The sequence below is a fragment of the Neospora caninum genome, chromosome XII (assembly GCF_000208865.1).
Source record: "Neospora caninum Liverpool complete genome, chromosome XII".
Lineage (NCBI taxonomy): Eukaryota > Apicomplexa > Conoidasida > Eucoccidiorida > Sarcocystidae > Neospora > Neospora caninum.
The window spans coordinates 2,224,254-2,248,718 of NC_018398.1; the positions used below are offsets into that span (position 1 = coordinate 2,224,254).

The 24,465-nt window shown below is 55.0% G+C and overlaps 2 protein-coding genes across 2 annotated transcripts; both read right to left on the bottom strand.

Moving 5' to 3' along the window:
• Nucleotides 1-2,977: 2,977 nt before the first annotated feature.
• NCLIV_063000 (Coiled-coil protein, related) lies at nucleotides 2,978-15,491 on the bottom strand (the record flags this gene model as incomplete). The annotated part of the gene is made up of 15 exons (XM_003885851.1): nucleotides 2,978-3,944; nucleotides 4,078-4,733; nucleotides 5,043-6,285; nucleotides 6,736-7,267; nucleotides 7,574-7,899; nucleotides 8,516-8,772; nucleotides 9,264-9,348; nucleotides 10,201-10,353; nucleotides 10,805-11,361; nucleotides 11,771-11,884; nucleotides 12,749-12,842; nucleotides 13,278-13,728; nucleotide 14,647; nucleotides 14,801-15,001; nucleotides 15,024-15,491. The coding sequence occupies 15 exons, from the start codon at nucleotides 15,489-15,491 to the stop codon at nucleotides 2,978-2,980; spliced, it is 6,105 nt and encodes a 2,034-aa protein (XP_003885900.1).
• Nucleotides 15,492-19,605: 4,114 nt separating this feature from the next.
• Nucleotides 19,606-22,927, bottom strand: NCLIV_063010 (conserved hypothetical protein; the record flags this gene model as incomplete). The annotated part of the gene is made up of 3 exons (XM_003885852.1): nucleotides 19,606-20,274; nucleotides 20,973-21,076; nucleotides 21,772-22,927. The coding sequence occupies 3 exons, from the start codon at nucleotides 22,925-22,927 to the stop codon at nucleotides 19,606-19,608; spliced, it is 1,929 nt and encodes a 642-aa protein (XP_003885901.1).
• Between the last annotated feature and the right edge of the window lie 1,538 nt (nucleotides 22,928-24,465).

Below are 24,465 nucleotides of genomic sequence, written 5' to 3' on the forward strand. Positions count from 1 at the left end.
TCGGATCCCTTCGCGGGCACTCTGGACGCCACCCTCTGCGGGCTTGGCTAATCTAGAAGAGATTTCCGTTCTGCTCGAAAGTCCTGCATCCGGCGAGCCTTCACTCGATCGTCTCGAATCATGAGGGCATTGGGCAGTGGCAGCAGGAGAGACAGACTCGACCGCGCATTGCTGAATGAAAGCACACAGAGTCCGAACAGGCGAACACAGAGGAAGGAGTGTCAGAGTACAGAGAGAGAAAACAAGGAGGAGGAGAGGAAACGTGAAGAAAGGGAGAACAAGGAGGAGGAGAGGAAGAGCAAAGAGAGGGAGAACAAGGAGGAGGAGAGGAAGAGCAAAGAGAGGGAGAACAAGGAGGAGGAGAGGAAGAGCAAAGAGAGGGAGAACAAGGAGGAGGAGAGGAAGAGCAAAGAGAGGGAGAACAAGGAGGAGAGGAAGACTGAAAAGAGAGAGACCAAGGAGGAGAGGAAGAGTGAAAAGAGAGAGAACAAGGAGGAGAGGAAGAGTACAGAGAGGGAAAACAAGGAGGAGTGGAAGAGCAAAGAGAGGGAAAACAAGCAGGAGGAGGAGAGGAAGAGCAGAGAGAGGGAGAACAGGGAGGAGAGGAAGAGTGAAAAGAGAGAGAACAAGGAGGACAGGAAGAGTGAAAAGAGAGAGAACAAGGAGGAGAGGAAGAGTGAAGAGAGAGAGAACAAGGAGGAGAGGAAGAGTGAAGAGAGAGAGAACAAGGAGGAGAGGAAGAGTGAAAAGAGAGAGAACAAGAAGGAAAAGAGGAAGAAGGAAGAGAAGGGTGGCGACCCTGAAGCGCGTTCCAGCGCAGGAAGAGGAGAGACAGGGGAGGTGAAGCACTCGCGGCGATGCAGGCGAGGACGAGCGAGAGGAAAGGACAGCAGAGCGAATGAGCGACGGAGAAAAGAAGGAAAGGGAAGGCGGCGTGACGCAAGGAGGCAGATGAAGGAGGTCAACGCGACTCGCACGATCCACATAACGGAAGGACACAACCGTGGACAGGGAACGACGACAGTGTTAGTAGACTCTTCCCGATAAGTGCAGTGGAGGCCACACGGGAGGCGTTGGACGGTCAGATTTGGGTGTTTGGATTTCTTTCTCTTGTCCCACTTTTTTCTCTGCGCTTTCCCGCCTAGATGCTCGCATCATGTTCAGTGGCGGTCCGCTTTCTCCGTTTTTTCCTTCCGTTCACGCTACCTGAGGAAACGGTCTCTGGTGAAGGCACGGCAAGGTCCGGAGAGACAAGCCGCTGAGGAAAGAGTCGACCGTCGTCACGCTCAGCTCTGCCGTAAAGCGCGTCTAGTCAGAACAGAAAACGAACAAAGAGACACGGAGGGACCAACACGACCTACGCGGAACGTATGTACATGCAAACATCATCTTGGAAACGTATGCATATATATATATATATATATATATATATATATATATATATGCCTGCTGCTTTGCCGATATCTGTGTATACATATATATAGTTGTATCCGTTCTCCCATATAGTCTTCCGAAGAGACAATAGCTGTTCTCACTTTAACGTCTCACTTTGCTACCTCTCCATAAGGGCATATACACGCAGCTACAAATATATATATATATATACATATATATGCATGTGTTGGATTTTTGCGATATTGCAAGGGGTATTTGCTGTGCAGCTCTACATGCTTTCTCTTCCGCTCCGTACCACAAGTTTTCTGAGACCGAGGGCTTCAACTCTGAGTTGCGAAGTTCGTTGTTCCCCCTCAGCTTCCAAGGCATTTGACAGTTTTTCCTTGTATGCCTTGAGAAAGCAGGGATCGGCTAACATTCCTTCATCATGAACTTCGACAGGTGGAAGAGGAAGGCGCTTCCTTTTCTCCCACAGCGCCTTGCAGGTAAGCAGTGATCCAAAGGTAATCAGAACATGCGTCTTAGAAGTGCCTGTGCATCTAATTCTATTTGCACTTCATTTAGACAGAAATGCGACCTCTAGGTTCAAGGGCCGAATGATACAACAGTTTGCATAGTCCCCGAGCACACCCCACCATGAACATATATAGATACATATATGTATATATATATATATATATATATATATATTGATGTCCGTCGATGTATCTACCTGCCCGTCAATCTCGCTCTTTCCTCACATCTATATATCTATATGTATCTGTACATTTACACCAGTCCATGCATCTATCTCTCCAACCAAATCGCTCTACCTATCTTTCGCAATCTCTTTGCTCTGTCTCTGTGTCTCTCTCCATCAATATATATATATATATATATATATATGCATATATGCGACTGTGTATTTGTGGCATAGGCCTGTAGATACCTTCGTTATTTCTGAAGAAAAATGAATGCGTGCAAGTGTACGTTAATAGACATGAGGAACTGTGGCGCCAGAGCGCGAATCTGGGGCCTGTTGAGCGCAAACAGAGGGTTGTCTGGGGGGACAGCAGTATGCCTCGCACTGTGTACGTACAGCGTATTGCCTCCTCAACTCGCCAATCCTCTCTTGCATCTGCGCTTTCTTCTGCTCCGCCTCTCTCAAGTTTCGTTCCTGTTCCAGGTGAGCCTCGAGTTGCTGTACAATCGCCGAAAGCGAACCGGAGAGAGAAAGGACCACAACGCGACCGGTGGCAATGAAGCTCTGAACCTCGCGTTCTCGCTCGGCGGACCAGAGGCTCGGCCTCGCCCAGAGTACGCACTCCTGAGACTCCCGCCCACGGTCGCATGCAAGAAAGTGTCCGGAATGACAGAGCCTGCACGCAGCTCCAAGGAAAACCCCCTCAAGGAAAGGACTCGCGCTTCTCGCGAAACGAACAGAACGAGCTGAGCCCCGCAGTGCCCGTCTAGAAGCCCTCACGGGATGAGCATGCATACTCACATGCATCAGCACGTGCATATGCACACGCACCTATGCATGCATACTGATCCACAAAAGAGTCCCAGATTTGAGTCGCACTGGTAGGCAGACATCTCTTCGTCATAACCTCTCTCTGTGTATCGCTTCACCACACGCCGGTTGAAATCCAAGACACGTGCACCACCCTAGTATTTCGTGCGCATCACAACCTAAGACATATCGGGATATCTGTGAGCATATGCGTGGTTTCCTGCTGTGAGTTCTCTCCTTCTCCCACGACGCTTCCTGCCGCGGACCCTCTTTCCACGAAACGCTCCTCTCGCGCACCTGGAGGGACAGTGCCGCGGAGTCCGTCACGTCTTTCCAACCGTCGTTTCGCTGTGCCTGCTGCCGTTCCTGATTTCGCCTCGCTTCCTCTTCCTCTCGGCGTTTCGCGAGGGCTGCGTCGACTTCAGCTTCCGCTTTCTCCACATCTGCGACTGCTTCCAGCGAGGCCTCGGCCGCAGTCTGCCGCAGAAACTTGTCTCTTTCCTCGGCCCCCTTCACAGCATCCCAGACGGCCAGCGAAGGCGATGTGTGCGTCCCGGCCACTGACGCGAACGAGGCCGAAGACCGTGGAGGCCGTGCAGGGGAATCCCTCTCGCTGTGAGGAAGAGGTTTACATACACCCTCGAACGTTCGCACATCGCTTCCGGTTCCGTCTTCCGCAAGGCGAGACGCAGCGAACTGCGGCTGGTTCGTTTCTGCTTCCTCGGCCTCCTTCGCGTCCCCTCTGTCTGTGTTCTCCGCCACTGCTGCCGCTCCTTCTTCTTTGCAGCCTTCGTCCTCTCTCGCACTGGCTGCCGCCCTTTTTTCGTCTTCTGACTGCGCTCGTGACATCGGAACTGCTCCAAGCGCTCGTTCGCCGGGCGCTGCTGGGTGTCCAGGGACTTCTGGCTCGCCGGCACCGGCGGATAAAAAAGGAGAACGGCGAGGAAAGAGAAGCGTTTTTGCTTTTCGCGTCGCCGCGAGTTCGGCAGCTCGCCGAAGTCCACGGGGAAAGACGATCGCGTCCACGCACCAGCTACAAGAAAGATCTGTGGAAAACCTGGCGGAAAACGCGCAACGCAGCAAAGCGCTGAAGAGCGTGATCGCCACGGCGGCGAGCCACGCGAGAGTGGATCCACCGAAAATCCGGACACCCGCTCGCGGTTGTGCCTCTAAGGTTTGAAAAGGCTTACTTGGCTGTCGTTCCTGGTCGCCCGTGACGCGTAGAGTCCCCTGTAACCGCGGCGTCTTCACCATCGTCTTTGTCATCGACGTCTTTCTCGTTTGCCTGTGCTGGCAGATCTTCCCCTCCAACGCCCCCTTCTTCCGCTTGCTGAGCAAACGCCTTTTCCTTCTCTTCTCTCTCTGCTCTTCGCTTTCTCTTCCTCTCCACCTTCTCCCTCACCTTCTCTGTTAGCTTGGCGTGCTCGGCCTCGGCGGCGCGCGCCAGTGCCGCTCCGTTTACGACAAACTTCGCCCATGTCCCACCTTCGGACCCTGCCAGCAAGAGCAGTTGAGCCTCGTAGGCCCTCACAGCTGCCGCGTGCGTTTCCAGTGTACGTACAGCTCCCTCAGCGCTGTCTGTGGCCTCTGCGGCGTCGCGTCGCGACGCAGCTGCCTTCGCCGCCTTCGCCGCCTCCGGCAAGTCCAGGTTCTTCACTGCTTCAGCGTGCGCGGCTGCTGCCCCTGCTTGCTCCGCGGCTTCCGCAGCGCGTTGCCTTGCTCGAGCTGCACAGTCTCCTGCCGCGAGCGCGCGAGCGACTGCCGCCTGGTACTCTTCCATCGGTGGATGAAGCGGAGCTGTCGTGAGCGTCTTTACAGCTCCGAATTGACAGTCGAATGCGGGAACCTGGAAGGTGAGCCACACAGGGAGACGCAACCGAAGAAGGGAGCGAAGCTGACAGGGGAAAACGGGAACGCACAGAGCAAAACCACGCGACTCCGGGCGCAAAAGGCGGGCACGTTTTGGCCATGGCCTGCGCATTCAGACGGGCGGAGAACCGAGAAACTGATACGCAGCAGACACAGACTCATGGGGACACGCAGAAGAAAGGAAGTGTCAAGAGCACCGCGCTCGAGATACGCGGCACAACAGCAAACAAAGCGATGAATCGGTTGCCGAGGTTGGTGTTCGAAATGCCGGACTCGGCCGCCTTACCACGAAGCAAATCTGGAGAAAGCGGAGGTGAACAATTCCGATGCGTCCGTCAGTGAGGCCGAGGAGAAGAAGATCCTGGTCGGGCACTTTTTTCAGGACCGCGACAATCGGAGTGTCTTCTGTGTCGTTGTCTTCCTCTCGCGCCTTGAACGGCTTCCCTCCTCTGCAGGGCGGCTTCATTCCACCTGACGCCGCACCGCCTTTCTTCGCAGGTGTCTCGAGGCCGTCTCGACCTCGGCTTTCTGATCCAGTCCCCTTCGGCGACGGAGGCCTGCTTCGCGCCAGGCCAGAGCTCGGCGTGGAAATCTCGCCACACACCGCTCGACGTTTCCGTCGTCCATCTTCTCTTTCTCCTCCTCTCTGAAACGGGCGGCAGGCTGCCTGGCTGAAGAGGCCGAGGAGATTTGCGACCGGAGCGAGGCTCAAAGGCTCCGCCTCTTTTGGGCCCGACGCGACTTCCCCACTGTCACTGTCTGTCTCCCTCCGGTCGCCCCTTTTCTCTGGAGCCTCGCCAGTTCCCCGCGTCCATGGGCGGCGCACGCTAGGTCTTTCTTCCTCCAGGCGGGGCCCGACCCTCGCCGGCTCCGCTGCGGCTCTGTGTGCACTCACCGGCAACGCTTCAGCGGGGCGTTCTCGCGAATTCGAGCACTCCTCGCCCACGACCACCCGCCACAGAAACCCAAAGAGCGCGCCGGTACCGACGACGTACATCGACGTGAATGCACGCTCCCCCAAGGGAGACAAATGCCTGTGCGACACAAGCGCTTGCTTGTCCTGTTCGGTTCCCGCCTCAACGACGGTGCTCGGTCTCCCCTCCGTGCCGCGACTTGACTCCTCCGCAGACTGACTGGCATCGCTGCGAGAGCGGCCGCTGTCTGAAGCGCGCATGCGAGATTCGTCGCGCGTCTCGCCAAGAGAACGCGAATAGTCTGTATCGCCGGGCGCAGCAAGAAGAAGCGCAGTCGCAGTGATCGCGAAAGGCAAGCACGACGACCGGCCCTGGGCACCGTTTTCCTTCCGACGTTCCGCACCGCTGAGGCAGGCGCCAGCGGGCGACAGTTCAGCGTCTTCGTCCTCACTGCTGGAGCTTTCAGAGTCACTGTTTCGCTCTGGTTCACCGAGAATCCGCTCTGCGCGGGTGTCGGCACCTCGACGTGAACTTGAAGAGGCTGAAGAAGAGAGAAGGACTCTCGTGCGGTGGAGGCGACGAAGCAAAGAAGGCGGCAGAGAAACAACAACCCGTCTGAGCGAAAAACAAATCACACAGTGCTACCAGGGAGGGTATTCTCTTTACCATACTGACATACCTATATGCATAATATATATGTGTATATGTCTACAACTCGAAGAAAATATATATCCACATGCAGCCCTGTGGGCTGTTGCGTGCCAAAGTAGACGTTGGGTTCTGAATGTGGGAGAAATGTCGTGGCCGACGCGTTTGCACGCATCCATGAAAACGCTCGAACGCATCTACAAACCGTCGACGTAGGGACATCGACGAACCCCCATCACTCGGTGTTCAACGGAGCGACAAAAGCCCAGGAGAACGCGGATCAGCCGGGGAGCCGCGATCTCTTTCTGAGAGCGAGAATGCGCGATGGACGGCGCCTTTTCGCATTCTTTTCGGTTTCGCTGACTTCTTGATGTTTTCCAAGTCCCTGAATTTGACTTGGACACGTTCACCACTCACCTCACGACTGGCGTGCGGAGCTGGCGGATCGTTTCGCAGTGAGGTCTCTTCTCAGCGCCGTCTCTGCTGTCTGCTGTCCTCTCAGGGCGCCTTGCCTCTCCCGTGTCGCCTGTCGCTTTCACCTTCCCGCCCTCTCGCCACAGAAAAATCTGTAGCACAGTAGTCTCCCCGACGAGAAGGATCTGTTCCCCGTCGCTCCAGAGGATCTCTTGCACCTTTTCAGGCGCCTGCGTGTACCCGACAACTCGATACGGCGCGCTCGTCGCCTCCAGCTCTGCCGTTGTGGCAGGAGACGAGGACTCCCCGCAACCCCTCGCCGATCTGCCAACGTTTTCTCCGTCTCCTCCGCTGTCCCCTGCTCGCCCGCGAGGCTCGCCGCGCCCCTCGCGCCTCCGTCCTGGGCCGTCTGCACGGACTCCGTCCCCTGATTTTGTCTCCTGATTTTCTTCTCCAAATGCAGTCACCGGCCGTTCGCCGTCGCACTCAAGGAGAACGACGACGTCGTCTGAGCCGAGTGCGGCAATTCCGCAACCTAAGCGGAACATTCCCGGCGAGAGCAAACACAGGAGACAGTACTGGACTCAGACGCTCTCCGCGACCTGGACGCGGAGGCAACAGAAGAACTCAGGGCGTTGCCACGGGTGTCTCGACGCGACACAGGCCTCTGTGTGACGCAAGAAACAGCTGAGAATGTTTGTGTGTCGCGCAAATGCATGAGTTTCCACTAAGGAGAGTGATAAACGCCGGTGGCCCAGTCTGGGGCGTGTCCTTCTCGCGGACCGTTGCCAGCGCCCAGCGCCGCGCGAGCGCCCCGCTCTGTCCCTTCGCTTCTGTTTACCGTCTGGACTGCATGCGAGAGCCCGAATCTCCGCTGCATGAGTTTTAATGGCGTAGACGACTGAGATCGCCTCGGCAGAGACCCCCAGCACTCTGAAGACGCCGTCCGCCGAGCCAGTGGCGACCCACGCGTCGACGCGGTCCTTTCGCGGAGGTGGAGATGACGCGGAAACACCCTCGCACCCGGCAGGCGACGATCCGTCCAGAGAAGGAGTCAAAGAAAAACGAGGCGAAGAGGACGGAGAAGAAGTGTTGTGCGGAGGGCAGCAGAGGCGGTGTGGACGCGACGGGAGACAGAGAAGGGCGGTGAACGCCGCATCCCATCGCCTGAAAGAGCGAAACGGGGATGAACGTGAGAGATGAAGCAAGTCCGCTGCCGAGCTGGAGGTGAATTGGTTCTGCGAGGAGTGTTGCTATCAAACCCCGAAAGACGTAGGATCCACAGAAAGGCGAGACGGGCTGCGAAGAAGCCGAGTTCATAAGCGGACGAGGGACAACAAGCGGAAAAGGAAAAGGGAGAAAAGGAAGAACCGTGGAAACGAGGAAACGCGACCGTGACAAGACGTGGGGGGGAGAGAAAGAAGATATAACTCCGAGGGGCGTCTCCTACCCAAGGATGGACAGAGGCGACAAGGAATGGCGACGGCACAGAGAGCGCCCTCGACATGATCGACACATTGTCGAGAGAGCAAGAGAGAACATTGGCGTCGCCGTAAAACCCATTTTTCCTTCCGCCATGTGTCCTTCTCTGGGGGAAACTGCCACCTGAGCGTGTGTGTTTGCTTCCGGCACACACCCCGTCTCGGTAGAACTCGCGCAGAGAACTTCTTCTTCAGTTGGTATTCGCTGGGCCGTCCTGTGCTCCGGCACAGTCTCGCATGTCTCCCCGGAACCCAGGAGTTCCGAGAGAAGTATTGCGGCGGTTTCCATTTGTTCAGGTTACCTCGAAACAGCCGGTAGGCTTTTCCGCGCGTCGCGCCAAACGCGGATGCTGCCGTCTGCGCCTGCCGTCGCCAGTAACGCCTCGTGCGCGAGACGCAGCCCTTTCGCGTGTTGTCTCTCCGGGAAAATTCCAGCGGGACTAGAAGAAAGAGAGGAAGACGATGACGAGCTTGTGGCGAGAGCTTCAGCGTTAAGGTCGGCGAAGGAAGAGACAAGAGGGGCGACGCCGACGATGTCTGCGGCATGCAGGTCGAGGAGCTGAGCACACAAGGCAAGAAATGGGGAGGCGACGGCGTGGAGCAGGGAAACCAAAAGTATTTCGCAACGCGTCTTTTAAACTATACAGACTTCGGCGTATACACTGGAATCGACCTTCTGTTTGATCACCGAATGCATGATCTCTTGTGGGGGAGCAAAGCGTGGTGCACATACGCACATGCACGCGTACGTGTATATACAGGAAGATGCATACGCATGCGCATGTACATAAAAATAAATATATATATATATATTTATATCTAGATATTTATATCTATGTATATGTATATCGACTGGTGTGATTTATGTTCTATCAATGTCTCCCCGACGTGTCCTCTTTACTCGGTGACTCGGATTCACTCGCCTGCCTCCCCTTGCTGATCTGTTTGTCTCTACGAGCAAGGAAAGGGGTGTCCGTCTAAGGCACAGCCTGGCAATCTCTGCTGGCAGATGGCCCCCTTCGATTCAACCTGTGTCCGTGTGTTTCGTACCATCACGAGGGCGTTTGTGACCGGGTTGTAGCTCCAGAAGGCGCCCGCGAGGTCCTCGATCAGCCAGTTTGCGGGCGCAGACGAACTAGGGACGTGGCAAACGTGAACGCGCATCGCATGCAGAACACAGTTGATTTCGCAGCCGGCAAGGCCATCGAACCTCCCACGTATGTGCCTATGCACACTCGGGCCTAGGAGCCCGACTCCAACGCCGCTACCACCTCATGGCTTTATCTCTTCTCTCGTTTGTCTCCTTTCTTCCTCTCGCATCTTTTCTGTTCTTCCTCTCTGGTCCTGTCACTTTTCTTCCTCTCTCTCCCTTTCTCTCTTTTTCTCTCTCTCTTTCGCTCTCTTCCCCGTTCTCGCCTCTCCCCCTGCTTCGATCTCGCCTTTACCGGAACTTGACGTATACTATGGTGCGACTCGTAGCCCAGATTTGCTTTCGCCGCTTTCGCAGCCGTCTCCCCTCTCGCAAGTTCGGCCCTTCCTCTGTAGTCCCCAGCCGCCCCTCTCCCGCAGCCCGCTGACCCCCAGCAGACCGCCGCGACATTTCGCCGAAGCCAGCGCGGAGACATCGTCTTCGCGGGGTTTGGGCTGCGCAGCCGCTCTCAATCGTCTGCAACTTTCCGCCGTGTTTTGTCACTCCCGCAACACAAAACTGTCGCGTATACTGAGACGTCAAGAGGGCACAGACCGAATACGGGATGACTACAGTCACCTGTACATCGAACTGGGTACTCGGGTCTTCCTGTGAGACGCTGCCCCCCCGACTGAGGACGGCTAATCAGCGACACTTTCCGTCTCGCGACGCGTATGCGCGTATGACCTCAAACGGCCAGAAGGCACAGGATCCACAGAGGACCACGGGCCCTGAGGCCGAACACGCGATACAGCCGGGATGCGCGTTGAGTACCCTCGCTGGTTTCCCCCTTCTCACTTGGCATGTGGAGAGGGACAAGGCGCCTTCACTGCAATGTGTCGGATGCCCCGGCCGTCGGGAAGGCTGACCCATCGGAGAAGAGGCACAGCCGCCTCGAGCTTGTGCGCGTCCACCCCTTCTGCCGCAGTGAGGATGGCTTCCAGAGACCACCTGAGGAAGTCGCACAGACAAAAACACGCGGCAACTTCGAGTGTCCAGTTCCCTGCCGTATCGCGCTGCAGTCTCTGGTTTTCTACGCGTGCAGACTGTCCCTCTCTCCTGTGCAATTTGCGACAGCAGAAAACCCCAGGCCGAAAGACAGCGGCGTTGTGCGTTGGAAACCAATCTCCACAAAACAGAGGCGCTCTTGTATGAAAGTATGTTGGCAAATCATGGTCTCTGTGGTGTGCATCCGTCAATGCGACCACACAAGCGGCCTCGAATCGTTTTGTGTACGCACCTGCATCTAAATCATGTAACATATACGTAGGCACATTAACATATGCATAAATGTGTATGTGCTTATATACATATTTATATATATATATATATATATATATGTATAGACACGTAGGCATTTTTCTTAGGCGCTCTTGTGGTGGCTGCGTGGCCGTGATTTTACCATTTGATATGTCCGTCGTGTCCTGCAGAGACGATTTTGTCTGGGTCTTTGGGGTCTTTGAAAACACTGCATATGGGGCCGGCATGGCAGCTGACGCCTTTAAAGACCACTTCCCTTTCGATTTGTGGTTCTCGCCATCCGTCTTTCTCGCGCCCCTCCGCGCCGTTTCCGAGATGCCCCGGACCGAGCCCCGGCGCAGAGCTCAGGAGACTCGTCTTTCTGCTGCCTCGCCGCCCGTCTCCTGCAACGGCGACGGCGTTGAACTTGGAAGACGCTCGGCGTCCACGGTCGCCTCCCCAGTTCGGCTTCTCTTCGCGCGCCACCGACTGCCTTTTTCTGCTCGAGGGCCAGAGAGGCGTCTTTTCCGCGGGGCTTGGCCCAGACGCTGACGAAGCAGCGGAGCTGAACAGGCTTCCAGGCAGGCCTCCAGGCGAAGACACAGCCGCCGGCGACGCAGGCTCGCCGCTCTCATCTCGCCCAGCCTTCTCAGACGGCGCGTCCACGCTGGAGACAACAGTCGCCACGGCCTGCTTCACCTCGGCCTTGAGGAGACACCCCTGCGGATGCCGCAAAGACCAAACAGAGAAAAACGAAAGCAGAGTGGGCGGGAGAGGAGACAAACAGAAAGTGGGGCCCTGACAAAGGGGGCCGCCACGAGGGGAGCAGGAACGGGGACGTGCGGGGCCAAGTGGAAAAGGACAAGAGAATCGAGGATGCGAGGCACAGGGAAAACAAGCAGCCAAAAAATGAAGAAGGGACGATCCTGGGAGGCGAACGGACGCTTTTTGTTGGCAGCGATCGGTCTCTGGCATTTCCCCGTCGAGCCCCTCGACACGTGCGCGCTGTGGGTTGGTATCGGTGCAGTGCTGGAAACTTCCCCAGAACCTCCTGTAGGATTCTCTGTTCTCTCGCAGAGACACCTTTGGCTGGTCTCTCTCCCAGCTTCTTCCAACGCGTTGTTCTCACTTCCCAGACGAGCAGCTGGCCGTACTCGGAGCCTGCGAGCAGCCATCCATCTGCCAAGTCGACGAAGCCCTGAACATCGGAGAGCTCGACGGCTCCGAATTTGCAGGCTTGGCCCTGAAGAGAGAACCCAGGCGAAACGCCGAACTCGACAGAACTTGCGAGACTTAAAACATCTCCATGCCCCCAGCAAGCCAGCAACCAGGGATACAGACGTAAGTAAAGATACATGCCTATAGAGACACAGATGGAGCGATAGAGAGGCATAGAGACTGAGATAGAAACAGAGAGATGTGGAGAGATATAGAGAGAGATACACGCATAGATATCGGTATACTTAGGGGCAGACCGATGTAGACAGCTGTAAACAAGGATATACTGGCGTATATATTTCTGATATACTCTGAGGCTATTCGAATACGGTTCTATGTGCAAAACGATGTGCACAAGTAAGTAAAGAGGCGAATGGATTTCGGGAGATGGAACGGTCGAGGGCCGCAGAGAGACGCGTGAAGAGAAGTCGATGCCCGCACGGGCTGGCCATTGCCCTCGTCCCGATAAACTAAAGTTCCGCTTAAACTGAAGGGTCAATTAGGTACACACCGTGCAACGATTCATTTTGGGATAGTGTACAACTGAACAGTGCGAAGATAGATTCTCAGAAGGCAAATTTGTCTTTATCTGTCTTGCCTTTGTATATGGTCGAGTGCACAAAACTTTGCGCAGATGGATGAAGGAAATAGAAATTCCCGCAAAATTCTTCAGCTGACTCTCCATCGAACGCTTCATACACATATATGCATCTACATGTATGTATATCAATGTTCTTGTGGGGCTGTACCAGTCTGTATGTGTGTGTGTAAGCACGGCGTTTGTAATTCAGATCTTGTCTCCGTCGCCGGCCCCAGAAGCATGCGAGTCGTCGCCTGTCGGGACCTCAGGGGCGCGGCGCGACACCCGGGCCGACGCCCGACGGATTACCTGCAATTTCAAACCGGTGAAAGTCTTGGCGACGTTCCAGAGCTTTACGTGACGAGCGCCGGATGTGGTCAACTGGAAGGGGAAGAGGGAGGACCTAGGGAGACAGTCAAACCGGAGAGGAGCGGCGGAACAAGGGAGATAAGAAAAACAGGGCGAGAGATAAGGCAAACAGGAGAGAGATCTTAAAGGGAAACGCGAATGGGGCGAGTGCCTGGAGAGACGAGCAAGGCAGAGAAAGCGAGACTGGAAGGACAGCGTAGAAATGAGAGGAAAGACGGCGAGTCGTTGCCGGGGAGAGGTCGATTGAACGAGGGGAACGTGATTTTCGTCGGACGCCTTTCTCTCGGAGTGTCGATCGATAGGGCCGGGGCTGGTCGGATCTCCATTTTTGATCGCGAAACAATGGACGCAACCGCAGTATATGCGAACGCGACTACTCGCGGGAAAAGGCAGGAAAGGGCGGGAGGACTTGCGGGAGTCGAAACCCCGACGAAAAGGGGACACCCGCACGGCGTCAACCGTGACTTACCATTTAACTGTGTAGACCTCCTGAGCACTTGCTTTGAATCGCAGCAGAGCCGCACCTTGCTCAACATCCCACAGTGTGAGATAGAAGTCCGGGGCGCAACCGACGGAAGCCAACAAAACGGAGGAGCTCAAACTCATCTGCGACGCTTCCTCTTTCCGCGTACTTGCACCAAGAGAGGGAGCAGCATCCGAAGGAGAAGAAGCTGAGGCGGGGGTGATGGAGAGGATTGCGTCTTCGTCTGGTGATGAGGGATTTCGCCTGTCAACTGAGTGTGTGAAGTCTCCAGAGCTCACTTCTTGCGTGTGGTGGCTGGCCTCTGCTCCTGTTTCTCCGGCTTGCTTGGCCGGTGAATTGAAGGACGGAGGCGACGGGATCGGCGGTTCGCCGAGAGAGAACGCCCCGACAGAAGACTGGCGCTGACTTGTCTTTTTTTCTCGCGATGTGCCTTCTTCTGAGAGAGACCGCAACGGAGACGGACGAGAGAAATGAAAGAGAGTGCCCCAGAAAAGACAACGAGACGCTCGAGGAGAGGAAGCAAGCACACAAGGTGGCAAAGAAAGCGAAAGAAGAAGCAAACGGGAGCGGGGACAGAGGGCGAAGAACGACAGGACCCCAGAAGGAGACAGGAGACGAAAGAGGCGAACTGGGACAAGACAAGAAGAAGAAGCACCGGGGCAGGGCGTCTCTAAAACCACGGATAGTTACGGTTTGCTCTGCTTGAAGGTGGAAACTCTGACTGATCCATGGCCTCTCGACCTTCACACAATACGTATGTGTTTAGATGTGCGAATACGTGTAGACAGCAGTTCTGCGGTGGTGACACCCCAAAGCGTGTCTGAACAGAAAGCCCGGAGGTTGAAAGACTGATCTGTCGTTTGCTTTCTCTACCTGATTGCTCTCCAGCCTCTGAGTCAACAGACACACTCTGGAAACACTCGCATCCTCGGAAGGCGGCGCAGCTGTATCCCGTCGAGCTGCCGCCTCGCAGGCTCCGAAGATATTTGTATGTCCGCGTGCAGTAGATATGAATTGCTGCAGAAAATTTAAATTTAAAAAGTAGAACGCCCAGCCCTCAGAGTTTCCTGTAAACACCCAATGTGTTACGCCGAGAGGATACATGAATAAACGACTCAAATAGGTGTATTTCCATTTTTTCGTGCAATGTATGTACCTTTCGATGCCTTTAAACACTGCCCGCCGTTTAGTTGCATGCGAGTGCCACGCGTTAACTATTTTCGCTGAAACTGAATCGTCTATACGAAAGGCCGAAATAGGTTTCTTTACGAAACTTGGAAACCAATCCTTTCAGGGGACAACACATCGGTGGTTTAACCTCGTTTGCGTTAAAGGCGAGTCAGTACACCGGAGCTCTAGAAATATGAGTAAGTGGAACAAATAAGTGGAACATATATGTATCGATATGTATAAATGCGTATGGTTCCACCTTGATGACGTCATGCCGATTGCTGTGCCTCCTTGCCTTCGAACATCGCGACAAAACGCAGGTTTCTGAGGAAGCTTACAGGGTGGCGCAGATTTGTTCCACTCGCAAACCGCCAGCAGTTGATGGTAGGTATCAACTGCGAGGGCTGAGACCCCGCCTTCCCCATTTTCTCCAGAAGCATAATGCAACACGAAGGAGTTTTGATCCGTCGACGATGCCAAGGCCGGATCCACGTTTGCCGAGCTCGAAGTCCTTCGACTCTTTCGCTCGGCTGCAAAGTCTGACTCTCCATTTCTCTTCACCTTTGGTTCTTCATCGTCCGTCGGCGGGCTGTTGATCCAGGGCGTCGCTTCCGTTTCGTCGGGAACGATGGCGTCCAAAAAAATCGGCTTTTTCCTGAGAGGTCCAGCTGAGAACGTTGCCGCGTAATCGGAGCCTTCGCCATGTGGCGCGGCTTCGGGCGTCGAGCTGGATCCCGTTTTCTTCAGGGGCTGTTTACCGGTCAAAAACCGGTGCACGACGACTTGCCTCCCAGACACAAAGACGAATGAATCCGCGTCCAGGACGCACGAGTTTGCGCGCCGCGGAAAGTCCACGCCGTGGCTTTGAAGAAAACGAAGCGGCTCAAAACGTGTTTCCTCGCTCTCTAGGAAACCACTGGTTTCGCGCTGGACAATTCTTGAGCCTCTGCTCCTCGTCGCAACATCTCCGGGCGAGCCCGCCCTAGACCTGTTGTTCCCGTCCAGTGCCATCCTTCGCTCGCTGTTCATTTCTTCCTTTTTCCTTAGGAACCGACGCACAGAATCGGAACACGCTCAGGGGACGGAGACCCGCACACGCGCACTTTGTTGCGGCCAGAGCAGATCTCAAGTTTTGAAGAGCTGACTGCTTTCCTCGGAGTTGCGGGCATCCCCCCCGCGGCTGTCTTGCTTGGGGGCGAGAACCTCCAGTGGCTCCGTTATGAGAAAACAGCAGCAAACGAACAACGTGTTGATGCAGTGACAAACGTGCGCAAGTGCTCCCTCTTTGGAACGAGAGTCCCTTTCTACGGAAGGACAGTGGACTGGAGAGGAGGCGCAACACCGAAACGACAGATCGTGCAGAGAGGGCGTCTCGTGGCCATTCGTTTCGAGGAATGGGCCGAGGCGCCGAACGAGAGCGGTCGACTACACGTGTCAACTCAGGGCTTTGAAAGAGAGGGATCGTTTCATCGGCAGACTTGAGAGCGAGACCGCCCACCGCTATCGTGTGTGGAAACAAGGCGGGAACGGAGAAATAACCCTTGGCGGTGGGGCGGCGGCGATGCCGTACACTTGAGCGGAAGGAACAGAGCTTGTGAATTCTGGGTTTGTGTGTGCATGGACGCAACGTCAAAGTACGATACGGCAGAAACCAAGCAGCGGGTTGTCGTCAAAAGACGCGGCGACTGTGAGCGACAACGAGCTCCGCAGGTCCGGAAATATGACGCGTTTGACTTACCGTCAAGCGCCAAACAACAAAGATAAACGGGGCATCAGTCATCAAATGGGGAAGAGACAGCTCCGAGAGAGAACTCCCCAGATTGTGTCGTAGTTTCGGGGATCCCTGGAACGCGTTCGAGGGACACTGTGGGATACCGAGGCGTCGTGCCTCGATCAGAGGAATTAGAGAGGGAAACTCGACACAAGTGAACGTGCTCTTGCTCCAAAAGTGATCTGAGCATGCGGCTTTCTAGCTCGTGAGAAACGGAGGTCTTCTGCCTGAAGAACGGAAACCTCCAACACGATTCTCAGGTTTTTAACGGTGCCGCCTCTATACCAGGCCGTCGATCAGAGTTCTCTTGGCCGCCGGATTTAGCACCAGGCGTTTTTCGCCGTTGGCCTAGTACCGAAAGGAAAGGAAAACGCTGCTTCTTGGGTGGATTCATATCAAAATGCCCGTCCCTCCACTTTCGTCTCACAACGTTACGATTCCTGGGACGCGTCTTCTCACGATCCACAGCTTGCGCTTTCTCGGTGTGTGAGAACTCTCGAGTCTGTTCTTTACGTAGGGAAAACCTAGAAAAGACAAAACCTTTCGCGGCGCTCGCAAGGTAAGGCAGGGGAATTGCTCAGTGTTTCCTTTCATAAGAGAAAGTCGCTTCTCTACGAGTGATTTGTCGCAAAGAACGACTTTTCTGCGGTGGGGCGGCATGGAGCTTCCATTTCTTTCATTCTCGCAATCAAGCTTTGTCCGCAGGGACACTTTGCCAAAGAATACAGATAGATATGACGCGAGGTTCCTTGCCTTCTCACGCCGCAACACACAACAAAACTCTTTTCTGCAGGAACTCTACGCGATCTCAGTTTCCTACTTACACAACACACTGACTTACCTGTCTTCCAGTGCTGTGGAACGCCTGGCTCTCCATTTCCTGCGAGAACCCTTCATGGCGCTCCTCGGAACAAACAACCGGAAAAGTGCTACGGTTGTTCGAACGCCTTCTGCGGGTATGGCCGCCGTCTTGGTCGAGAGTCATTTTGATTGCCAAGTTCTCGACAGACGGCAAATCCCTTTCGTTTCTGGAGCGCGATGAGTTTAATGCGAGCAACATGCTGATGATTTTGTCACTATTTTCACCGGAACTCTACGCTGGTACCCGTCCTGGAACGTTTGTAGCAAGTGAAATCACCCCAGTGTGCTTGGATAGCCATTCCTGAGGTGCCTGACAATCGGTGCAAGACACAAGAGACAGATCCACTACCTCTTTGAGAAATTCAGTTGAATCTCCAAGTCTCAGTTCGGTTTTTCTGGGTTGGAGCGGGGCACACACTATGAAACCAAGGCTGAGAGTAAACCAGACTCTCTAACAGACCACGACAGACTTTCCTTTCACAGACCCATGAGACAAGGAAAAAATCGGGCGCTCAGGGAAGAAACAACACCTGGACTAAAGCAGGCAGAAGCCCTCCTAAAATACGCTGAGCCTCGATGTCGTCCACGGTTTGGTTCCGCGATGCCTCACTTTCGGGCATAGGAGCCTGGGGATTCATCAGCACGCTTTCTAGCCTTAAAAAATATAGACGGAACCCCGTGCAATCGATAAGTCAAGGCTCGGTAGATCGGCGGAGCGAGGTCGGCATTCTAGAGTTGAAATAAACTCGACGTGATCACCAACGGAACCCCATATGCGGGTGTACATATGCATATGTCGAGGTTCGTGAAGACGCCTGTACAGTCTGCCAATGGAAAAAGAGATATGCTTATCTGTAAGGAATGGCACTAAGGTACTAGGATCTACGAGGACATGCCCCAGGATTTCCAGGGAGACGGCCAGAATTCCAAAGGACACGAAACAGGCGTTTCCTGACACCTGTACACGAAGAAGTGCGCACCGTATGCACATCTCCAGGGTTGGGCCCATGCCGGAAGAAATTATACAACAAATTCTTTGCGTATATGCATTACGTGTACCGCATCCCAAACCCATGACGCATTTGTATGCTCATGAATGTGTGTCGACGCTAATTCGCGTACGCGATTGTGCCGTCTCTGACCAGCATGGGGATTTCCACGTTCAGAGTTACGGCTTCGACTAGTTTCCTGGCTGCACCGATAAAACGATGCCTAACGCCCGTCCCCCGTTTTCGCCAGGTGCGTGCCCGCCTTTCAGCTTCTGGCTCTTTGCTCCTTTTCATTCCCCCCTTTTTTCGTGTGTTCTGTGTGTTGTATTGTGCATTTCATGACTGCCGCGGGAAGAGCACCAGATTCAGCCTTGTCCAGCATATCTCGAACAACCCATTTTCATTATATTGAAGCATGGCGGCCAGTTTTTTCTACTTCTACAGGAGGAATCATCTTAACTGCGTTCTGCTCACACACGAGAACTTTGGATCTGGTAAACCCGGACATTCCAGGCAGAAAAAGTTCGATAGTACTGTCGTGTCATCCAAGTAGCCCAGACCCCCATTCTGGCATTGGTGAAAAGCCTCGTCGATTCATTTGTTGCTTTCATTCGTCTCATTCCATGCTCGAGATTCCTTTTGCCGTGGCAGTGGCGCTCAGTGTGACACAACAACGAAATGCGTCCATCCCCTAAGAATCACCGACTGCTGCAGGCTCCAGAGATGTTCCCAAGCTCAAATGTTCTTTAAGGAATGGCCCTCAAACAAAAAGAAATTCGAAACAGACTGCAAGAGTCTGAGACCATCAGACGATCGCGTTCGACCGTACATGTCCCCAAAAGGGGAGAAAACCTCCAAACGTACACTGTGTTAAACCATCACCATTCAGGCTAGAATCCATGCAGGGCCGCCGTTCGAAACGTCCCCTTCTATTTTGCCTTTTCCCATGCCAATGAAGACACACTCCCGAGTTTTGCGTGTACACATTTACTCGCAGTCCCCAGGAAACAAATAGTTGGAGTGACTCTCCAACGCCATCTTTTCCCCGTGCCTCGCCCTCTCTCCAGTCGCCTCGACGCTCTTCTCTGCAGACATTTCTACTCGCGACACCTCCAGGCTCGCCGCACATATACACATACATCTGCACATGTATATACTTCTGTTCAAATATTATATAGATATATACACGTGTGAGAGTGTGTAGCCGCGTGCCGCTTACACCTACCGAGTTTGACAAATGAGTCACACGCAGCTGCATCACACCAGTTGCCTGCGGATGTACCTGAGGACGTCTCTCACTAACCTGTGTATGTGTATGTACACCCTAGACAAATACATATAAGCTACGCCTTTCACGGATGGGACATCGGGGATCGCCGCTTCGCACGTCTCTCTGTTCCTCGTATTCTCCACTCAGCGCTCTTTGTCTCGCGGCCGTTCAAGCTTCCAGGATGTCCTGGTCGTTTCTTCTCTCCCACCTTGGCTCTCTTTTTCCCGCACATTCCGGGACCCCTTCGCCTTCTCACGCTCGCGCTACGTCGCCGCCTGACCAGGCCGTGCTCGGTTCTTCTTCCGTGCTTTCGCCCCCGGGTAGCTGTACGTGGCTAGCAGCTGGGGAAGTGCCCTTGGCGTTCGCGGTAGCCTCCTTCTTTCCGTCTCCAGCCCTTCCCTTCCCACCCTTGCTGGCGGCGCCAGAGTGCACCGCTGGAGTCGATTCCGGATCGGTCCCTGGGCCTGCCTCGCCTCCCAGCGGAGACCGGCTCGCAGGGAGCGAAGACGCGAGAGTTGCCGGGTGGTAGATCGGATTCACAGACGAAATCAAGGTGTCGTCGTAGGCCGTAAGTAGACTCTGGATCTGGCGGTGGGTCTCGAGGACCTGCCGACATCTCTGGTACTTTCGCTGACTCGTGTTGCAGAAGGCGAGAATGAAGTGCTCGGCGAGAAGCATGCACCCTTCGCTCCGATCCCCACAAGACCCCGAGGGCGAGGCACCCGAGGCAGAAGGTGACCCAGGCGTCCCCAGCCGTGTCGGAGATGTCGAACCCCACACCAGTGCAGGGGACGCAACAGCCCTCTGGCTAGGAGACGCCTGTCTCCCTGGAGAGGTCGCCGCGGCAGACGGACGCGGAAGCAAAGCCGGCGGGTGCAGCCCCGAGTTGAGCGTCGACGCAACAAACAGTCCGCGGGCGACCTGGAAGAGCAAAAAAACCGCCAATCCCCATTCACGCAATAGATACTCCGATCTGAAACGGTTTATCAGGAGAAAAAAAGTTACCTACATCTATACACATCCATATATATATATATATATATATATGTACTGTGATATCCACCTATCGAACGCCGAGAACATATAGTGTGCGTATAGATGTGTAGGGCCATCTGCCTGTGCACGTGGTTACGGAAGGGTGTGAAACATTTTGTCTGTGTTTCCCCAGTTGAGAGAATGCGCGTGCGAGGGTGTTTGCCGCTTTGAACGCTCCCATATTCCTTTCACTTCCGCTTCCTTTTCGTCTGTCATCTTTGCCCCCTTCGCCCCCTAGCTGCCTCGTCCCGGTGTAAGAGACGCAGTGGCCTTCTCTGTCCATCTTTTTCTCCAGTCTTTTCTTTGCTTCCTGTCCCTCAGTCTTTTCTTTGCGTCCTGTCGCTCAGTCTTTTCTTTGCTTCCTGTCCCTCAGTCTTTTCTTTGCGTCCTGTCGCTCAGTCTTTTCTTTGCGTCCTGTCGCTCAGTCTTTTCTTTGCTTCCTGGTCCCAGGTCCTGAACGCAGGCGGACTTTCTCGTCGGCTTGTCTCATCCTCTACACTGCGCGTTGCACCTTCCGCCCTTTGAGCCTCAGAGAGGAGGGGACGATCCTCTCTGTTCGGCTGTCTCTTCTTCTCGCTGCTTACCGCGTCGTCAATGAATCCCAGACAGAGCCGAACAGTCTCTGCGACCGCTTCGGCCTCAATCGCTTCGATCTGGGGTCCGACGAAGACGCCCATTAACGCCGCAACTGACGAGAGCAAGGCAGACACAGGGCGAGCGGTCGGGGGAACCCGGAAAGGCCCGCCAGGAAGACAAAAGATGAGAAACAGCCTCAACGCGCGAGTGGATGCGTCGACACGCAAAGGATAAGAGCAACCTCCGCGGCACACAAAGAAGGGAATATGACACGAGTGAGCACACACCGTCCCGCAACACCAGCAACCGACAGGGAGAAGGGAAGCCTGCAAAACGGAAGGGCAATCCCTCAACGCACCACCGTAGGGACGGTGAGCCTATCGCCGTGTGAAATGTGTCCATGTGAAATTTGTCTACATGTATATATGTCTACGTATATATCTGAAAGTATATGAGTGTACATAGGGGGAGGACCCTTTACGTTGCGTAAGGGTTTGGGTTGACGCGGGGGCGAGGAAACGATCTAGGCGAAGGGTTCCTTTCTCTCTGCATTTTGACACATGGGCGGAGCACAGCTCTGGGCATACTCCGACGCGTAATTCCGCGAATGCAGCTAGTCAGAATGGCATCGGTCCAAAGGGAGTTTCTCGACAAAAATTTGAACCTACATGCGTATTTCGGAAAATGGGCTTGTGTGAGAGCGTGCAAACGCATGCGAAGAGACTGTGAAAGGTGTGCATGTGGGGCAGAAGCGTCACGCGGAGGCAAGGCCTACGCTGTGAGAGACAAGAAGCGCGATGAACTTACTGTCTTCCGAGAAATCGTAGAAGTCTTGAAGCGCGAACCCCGTGTCTGCGTTCCGCTGTTCACTTGCTTCGTCTTCATCGTTTGCCCTTTCCTCCTCGGCGTCCACGTCCTGTTCACTGTGTGGGCTTCCGCATGCCCACTCTTGCTTCGCTTCTTTCTCGCCTTCGTGCTTCTCGCCATTCGCCCCAGGACTGAGGCTCTCCCGACCAGCCTCGGGACTCACGCCCGGTTGTCCATCTGGCGAGGCCTCTCGGCAACTGTCTCCTCCCTGTCGCGCTCCGCTCGCCTCTGTGTGTTCTGGAGCTTCGAGAACTGCAGCCGACTGCACGCCGTCTCCGTCGTTCTCCATGCTGTTCGAAGCAGAGAGAAAACTCGCCTGGCCCTCGAGAGGGTCATGTGAAGAAACCGCCGAACCAAGACCACTCGATCGGCCGCTCGCTTCCCTCGTGGTGTCGGAAACCGGAAGCCCAGGTTCGGGCACGTCTCCTGCCTGCCTGGCATCTGACGCGTCTGGACACCTCGGCGGTCTCCCGCTGGCGGGGCCGTTGACCCCCGGCCGGCCTTCCTGCAGGAGAGGCCGACCTTCGTCAGAGACGTCTCGGATCTCGTCTTTCACCGACACCCCAGACAGCAGACGCCGCTTAGGAGACGGCCAGGCCCGATTGGTATCGCCTGGATCCTCATTCGCGTCTTCGGGGCGAGCAGCGAAAGACGGCGAGGACGCAGGAGATTGCGACGCGGGGTCAAGAGGCAGTCGTCGCTTCGCATTCACGTGGTCTGGGCCCTCCGGCGGATCTCCGGGACGGGAAGCCGCAGGCAGAGAAGAGACAGAGGGAGGAGGAAGAGAGGAAGGAAAACTGGGGGAATAAGAGGGAGGAACGGGAGACAGAGAAGCGGCGGCTGGCGGAGGGAGAGAGGGAGACGAAGTCGAACAGCCCGCAGAAGAAACGGGAGAAAAGACGGAGAGACGGCGAGAATCTGCACATCCGCCGTTGTCGGAAGAGGGGGAAAGAGGAGAGAAGGCCGGGGCTGGGGAAACCGAGGGCGAGGAAGGGTAATTGGCCGCAAGAGACACCTGCGGTGGAGACGCGAAAACGCCCGGCGCAGAATACGCCGAGGCGCTGGTCGCCGTTGCGGCGGCGTTGTCTCCCTCCATTTTTTTTGAAGGAAAAGTTGAAAACACTCAAGAGGAGACGAGCATTTGTCGTGTTGCCCGATCCAAACCGAGTCCGAGGAAGAACGACAGTTCAGGGAGACAGCTGAACTGCAGAAGGCGGTCGTAGCTCTAGGATGGTCCCCGAATGAGACAGAAGCGGGTGTGAGGCAAAAGAGTCGAGGCTCCCGTCTCGGCTGTTCAGAGAGAAAATGGAGAACGAAACCGCCGAGAATAAAGCGACGCGCCGGCCTGCGAGTCTGGGGACACCCTGGGAAGACAGATGGAATTGCGAACAGAGCCTTCACAGAAAAGAAAAGCAAGGCGTCAGCGAGCGAAGCGGCCAAGAAACAGCGACTCGTGTTGTTCAGAGCAGGACGACAAGCAGGACTTGCTCGGAGCGCCGGCAGGTCTCATCTTGCTTCAGAACGGACACGGGAGGACAGGAAGAGTGGCGGGAGAAGGTAGAGAGGAAGAGACCGAGGAAACACGTGCGTGCAGAAGGAATGCACGCACGAAGGCAGTGGAGACAGAAGAGGTCGCGAAAAAGTGGAACGAGGCGAAAAGGACAAGAGGAACCGAGACTACCCAGTCTCGCTGTACGTCCTCGCTGTCGGGGATTTTTCTGTGCATGCACTCTGGGAGAAAGCAATCGCGACGCTCCCATGGCGAGGCAGATTTCGACACAGCATGCATTATTTGAGTTTTTCTTTGTGCCCGTTCTCAGTTTTTTCCGTTTCTTTCCCGTTTTACGCTGACCGAAGCAAACGGGCAGCCAGGACCCCGACAGCTCCGGTGTATGTACACCTGACGGGAGATAGAAGACAAAGTAGCAGGATCGAGATTGACTCGATGTCTCGGTTGAAGGTTGCAGTCTGAAGTTTCGCTTCCTCTCGCTGTTTCCTCTTTCGTTCTCTTCTTCGAGGTGCGCTTGTCGGGAAGAAGAAACGGGAACAAGGAGCGAAAGAAAGAAAAGAGGACCACGAACAGTCTCGTCACAACGGTGGAGCGAGAGAGAGAAAAGCCACCGGGTGTACATGTGCTGCTCTAGAGTGCGAGAGAGAAGCCGGTAGCTCTGTGTCACCTTTATCCGAATGAAGCGAGACCAATTGGTCAAAGAAGCGGCTTGTCTTTCCCTAACGTGGTCTTCCAACGATAACACTGCGAAAACCTGTGACCGGCGTGACACGTCTTCTTCCTGTATTTGGGTCGGCTCGCGGTGGTCCGCTCCTTTTCCCTTCGTCGTCTGTGGGTTGTTTGCTTTCTTCGTCTTTTGAATAGTTCCCTCTTTTGTCTCTGACCCACGTGGTCTTCTTCGTGACAGCATGCAGACGTCGACGTGCCGTGCACTGTTTCCCCCTCTGTTGGGGCTGCGAGTTCGGGAGAAACTGAGGAACAGCCGACTCGACTTTTCGTCTCCTCTCGCACTCTCTCTTTGTGAGAGAACTCACGTAGGACGTCCGGCAGCACTGAATCCGCCTTCGTCTTCGCCGTCTTCTTCTCCCTGCCTCTCTTTGGTTTCTGCAGCAGCCTTGCCTGCG